Source organism: Chelonoidis abingdonii, chromosome 2 (assembly GCF_003597395.2).
Source record: "Chelonoidis abingdonii isolate Lonesome George chromosome 2, CheloAbing_2.0, whole genome shotgun sequence".
Classification (NCBI taxonomy): Eukaryota; Metazoa; Chordata; order Testudines; family Testudinidae; genus Chelonoidis; species Chelonoidis abingdonii.
Window position 1 is genome coordinate 277,087,134 of NC_133770.1, and position 5,616 is coordinate 277,092,749.

A 5,616-nucleotide genomic window follows, 5' to 3' on the forward strand; every position below is an offset into this window, starting at 1 on the left:
GTAGAACTACACTAAAATAGATTTTAATCCATCGCATTCAGAATATCAAGGAGAATTTATTCCTGAATACTTGAACATCAACAACAAACATTTTTAAACATGCCTCAATTCTGAATTCTCTACAAAGAAATTTCTTCTGATGTATATTTCCAAATCTATTGTATATTTGTGTATATTTGTATATTTCTTTCCTGTTCTTTGCTTAATATATATAAAGTTTTCATCACTTTTAGTGTAATAATAATTCTCATTTGGGACTAAATGCTGCTGTCCCTTTCCTTCCCCTGGCTCACCACACCCTGAGTGAACAGGCTTTGTATGCACAGTGTAGTTGTAGCTGTGTTGGTCCCAGGATATTAGAGACCTGAAGAAGAGCTCTGTGTGGCTCGCTAGCCAACAAAAGTTGGTCCAATAAGCGATATTACCTCACCTACCTTGTCTCTTTGTATAGAGGGTTTAAAGGGGCAATCAGGCATGCAACCCTCTCCAGTCCTTTGACCTAAAATAGCCCGAGCTGACTGGCTACCACTGTTATAGCATATGGCTTTTAATAGCACCAGGGCCTTTGCACAGTCCCTACTCACAAGGGTTAGGCCTGTGAAGCTGCATAGTTGTGGTGCCATATCTTCACACTTCCCTTTGCATTGACATTGTGGAATGGGACATTCCAATTATTTGAGGCCAGTGCATCCTCCCTTCTTGAATTCTTAATCTGTGGTATGTTCAAAGGTTGTGAACTCTGCAAGGATTACTATGGTCCAAACTGAAATCAGGCTTCAATGGGGTTGTACCTGTTTGCGTTGCGTCAGATCTGTTTAAGCCTCACCATGAGCCTGATGCTCCACTGCCTCATACCTTGTATAATCATTGACCCCTGTGTAGTGAATGCACAATGCTACTAGGTGAGAATACTGGTGTTATCTAATCCCTTTGCATTTGTGTTGTTCAAATATCAGTGACTACACGAGACACAGGGCACTGGGGAAACAGGCCCCATATCTTCAAAACAGGGAGCAAAATCTACAGGAAAACATCTGTATTGGGTTTGTCCATTTCAGATGAGAAAAAAACACATAAACAGACAAAAGGTAAACTGAAAAAATTGTTTTATAAAATAAGATCCTAGAACCGTATCTGAACATCCAGTTTTTAAATATGGTACATTCACTTTCTCATAGAATATTTAAATATTCAGGTCATTTATGGTATATTTCTCAGACTATTTGAGTTAAAAACTTTGGATAAATTAAACAACATCTACCAAAAGATACCACAACTTATACACATAAAACTAAGTAACAATTTAAAAAATATCCACAAAGTAAAGAAAGTAGGATCTCTTAGGCAATGCTACATAATTTCTGCTTAAAAATATACTTGATCATTTTAGTCTATCTTGAAAATATAGTTTGTATTTCATTTCTCTTTCTAAATTTAAGTCTCATATAATTTCCATTTAAGTTAATAAATATGTACAACAAAACCCTTTATATCAGTGAATATAAATAGTAAATACTGTATTAGGCCTGGTCTAACATTCTTTGCTCACACAATGACTTCAGTGGTACTTTTCAATTTGGGATGCCAAAGGCTGCAGATCAAGACCTAAATGTCATCAAATGATTATAGCTTTTACAGAAGTGAGTTTATAATAAAAAAAGCTCTAAGCTCTGAGAGCTTAGAGCCATTCCAGTCATACATTCCTATAAATAGTCACGTACAATGTAGGGGAACAATGTTCTACGTTAATTACTGCTAACAGTAATTACGGGGAAATAGTGAAGAATGTATGGAAAAATATCTTGAATTAGACACATCGCTTTTTTACTGATTGGACTTGGTTCCCTATCATTTCAAAAAAGAGTTTTTGGTATAATTGGTACATTTTAAAACTGTGAAGCAACTTGACCACCTTCTTCAGACTTTGGATAGGTTTTTTGGGAAAGTGGTACGCTTTCAAATGCTTCAGCCCATGCGTTAGGGCCTTAATTGTGTCTTGATCAGCGTTTTTTATTCTCCATAGGTTAAGAAGCTTTAGAATTTGTTCCGTAGGTTTGCACAGCTTCATGGTGTGCTGAATATCTTCTTTTCTTACTTTCTTTCCTGGTAAACTCGCCATCAGAATGTTGAGATGTTCAAAGGTTAGATTAGCCTGGCCAATATATTTTAAAATGCTGTTTTCACAGAGATCAATATCTACACAAAACAAAAAGCAAGGAGGGACATTAATATGATTCATTACTATTTTATAATGGCTTAAAACAAACTCTAAAGTCAGAAAAGCACATGTACCCACTACGTTTCCTAGTTTTATTTTCAAATAACCCTTTTATCACTGCTGTTTAACCCTCAGTCTTACAAAACACTTAGGCAGGTGTGTAACTTTTTTTCATATAAGTAGTCCCAAGTTACGCACATACTTGCTACCATACATTTATTTGTACAATTTTGTAATGTGCATTTTGTCAGATGTACAGTGCATGAGGCAGGGCTCTGTGTCTTACATTGCGCTACACAACTATTTTACTCCTGATATACAGGAAATGCCTAGACATTTTAACTATAACTGTCTCTGGTGCTTCAGTTCCAACATAGCACCAGCTCCAGCACAGACACGTTACAATGACATAAACAGACAAAGATTAAAAATGGTTTCTCTAGGACACCATTTCAAATTCATTCCCTATAGAACAAACGTCATTCAAATCTGATGGTTGCTGATGGTGGCTCATTTGAAAAGGGTTTGGTGGTTTTTCAGTGAAAACTCCAGCAACAAGTGTTAACATCACAAAAACTGCCATCATAATCTCACCTTTGACACCGGTGGTGGCAGTTTCAGCAGAGTGGTGAAGGAATGAGTAGGGATACTTTTTCCAAGAAGAGAAAAGCATGTTTGCAGGGGTACGTATGAGATTTTGACTTGCCAGTGCCCACACTATTCCTCTTTGTGACTATCTAAAGGGTTTAGGTCTCTCAAGCCAGCACCTATAGTGCCTTGCTTATACCTAGGGCCCTATCAGATTCATGCTGCATTTTGGTCAATTTCACAGTCAGAGGATTTTAAAAATCATAAATGTCATGATTTCAGATATTTAAATCTGAAATTTCTCAGCGTTGTAACTGTAGAGGTCCTGGTGGTGGTGGTTGAAAGGTTATTGTAGGGGGATTGTGGTATTGCTACTCTTCTGCTGCACTGCTGCTGGCAGCAGTGCTGCCTTCAGAGTTGAGTGGCTGGAGAGCACCGGCTGCTGGCTGGAAGCCCAGCTTGGAAGGCAGCACCACTGCCAGGAGCAGTGCAGAAGTAAGGGTGGCATGGTATGGTAGTGCCACCCCTACTTCTATGCTGCTGCCTTCAGAGCTGGACCCTGGCTAGCAGCCAGCACTCTCTGGCCACCCAGCTCTGAAGGCAATGCAGAAGTAAGGGTGGTAATATCACGACTCCCCTACAATAACCTTGCAACTTGCCTGCAACCCATTTTGGGGTTGGAACCCAGTTTGAGAAATGCTGGTCTCTCCTGTGAAATCTGTAGAATATAGGGTAAAAGCACACAAAAGACCAGCTTTCACAGTGGAGACCAGATTTCACAGTCCATCACGTATTTTTCACAGCCATGAATTTCGTAGGGCCCTACTTATCTTATATACTGTGAGCCCGAGTTTCCCCTGAACTGTACACACCCAGCTCCCAATGACTTCTGTAGTTCTTGCTCTCGTGTAAATGAGAGCAGTATGGACCCTGAGTATCACAATATTTCCTACTCTTATGGTCCCAAAGGGGCAATGATTTACACTCCATACATATTACTCAATGGGGTCAAATAGACTGCAAGTCTGTGCAGAATTTGGTCCTTTCTGTTGAACATAAAGGGTTATGTTCTGCACACAGTCGCAGCTCCACAGCTCCCATTGGCGTCAGTGTGAGCAGTGTGCTCACAAACCAGGGCAGAATTTGGCTCCAGGAGATTACAAAAGTGCTATTTGAAAAGTTACTTCTAACTGTGTTTGCTATGCTGTCTGAGGGTTGGTCTACACTGGGGGGGGGGAGGGGATCGATCTAAGGTACACCACTTCAGGTATGCTATTCGCGTAGCTGAAGTCGAAGTATCTTACTTCGACTTACCTGGCCATCCTCACAGCGGCAAGTCGACCACCGCTGCTCCCCCCACTGACTCTGCTTACTCCTTCTGCTGAGGTGGAGTATGGGTGTCGATTCGGGGATTGATTTATCACGTCTAGATGAGACACGATAAATCCATCCCCAATAGATCGATTATTACCTGCCAATCCAGCGGGTAGTGTAGACATGGCCTGAATTACCTTGAATGATCTTCTTGACTATATCCTGTTCTTTGTTTTGCTGCTTCCATAATTTCAACAGTTGGAACATCTGTTCTTGAGAACTTTGTTTTTGTTTAATCCTTTCTATATTTTCTGAATTAATCTTTGTCCCAGGCAAACCATCCGTTAGTACGTTCAGCCAGTTAGGAGTGAGTTTTTCTGGAACAGCAAACCTGAAAAGTGCTTCCTCGCATAGGGTTACATCTAAAAACAAATAAGAGAGAAAAAGATAAGTTAAGTTATGGAAGTCAACGCTAGAAGGGGCCAGGAAATCATCTAGCCAGTGTTTCCCAAACTTGGGACGCCGCTTGTTTACGGAAAGCCCCTGGTGGGCTGGGCCGGTTTGTTTACCTGCTGCGTCCGCAGGTCCGGCTGATCGCGGCTCCCACTGGCCGTGGTTTGTTGCTCCAGGCCAATGGGAGCTGCTGGAAATGGCACGGGCCGAGGGATGTACTGGCCGCTGCTTCCAGCAGCTCCCATTGGCCTGGAGCAGCAAACCGCGGCCACTGGGAGCCACGATCGGCCGAACCTGCAGACGTGGCAGGTAAACAAACCGGCCTGGCCTACCAAGGGCTTTCCCTAAACAAGTGGCATCCCAAGTTTGGGAAACACTGATCTAGGCTGACTTCCAGCACATGACAGGACACTAATCCCCACCGAGTTACTCCTGCACTGACACCAATAACCTGGATAGACTAGAATTACAGCTTTCAGGAGAGACTACACTATTGTATGCCATAAGCACAGAACAGAAGAGACCAAGGTACACCAATGCCTGAGGCCCCTGCAATGATAGGGAATTGATTTGGTAAAATAAACCAAGATGATCCAAACAAGTGTCTGAATTCTTCTGAAATTGTTTGGCCCTGACAAAACATAGAGGGTCCAGAATTGTAAGAGAAACTATTTTACAAACATGTTTAAATTAAAGTACTGGTCTTTATTTCATAGCACTATAGGCTTCTTACTCCTTCTATATCATCTAATTGACAGTAATTAGAATTTTACAGTTTGCCTATCACTGGAGTTTCTGAGCACCTAACAGTTTTAATTTTTACCAAAAGCAGCAGAGAATCCTGTGGCACCTTATAGACTAACAGACGTTTTGGATCATGAGCTTTCGTGGGTGAATATCCACTTCATCAGACGAATGTAGTGGAAATTTCCAGGGGCAGGTATATATATGCTAGCAAGCAAGCTAGAGATAACGAGGTTAGTTCAATCAGGGAGGATGAGGCCCTGTTCTAGCAGTTGAGGTGTGAAAACCAAGGGAGGAGA

General features: G+C 41.4%; 1 protein-coding gene across 3 annotated transcripts in view; it reads right to left on the reverse strand.

Annotated features, from left to right (window-relative positions):
• Positions 1-1,106: 1,106 nt before the first annotated feature.
• The window catches only part of TNFRSF11B (TNF receptor superfamily member 11b), a 32,403-nt gene continuing 27,893 nt past the window's right edge, over positions 1,107-5,616 (reverse strand). For all 3 annotated transcript variants that reach the window (XM_032777237.2, XM_075061983.1, XM_075061984.1), the window contains exons 4-5: positions 4,318-4,542; positions 1,107-2,196 (exon numbers count right to left, since the gene is read on the reverse strand). In XM_032777237.2, the coding sequence (XP_032633128.1) occupies positions 1,808-2,196; positions 4,318-4,542 (614 nt within the window). In that variant the 3' untranslated portion in view covers positions 1,107-1,807. The remainder of the gene's footprint in view (positions 2,197-4,317; positions 4,543-5,616) is intronic.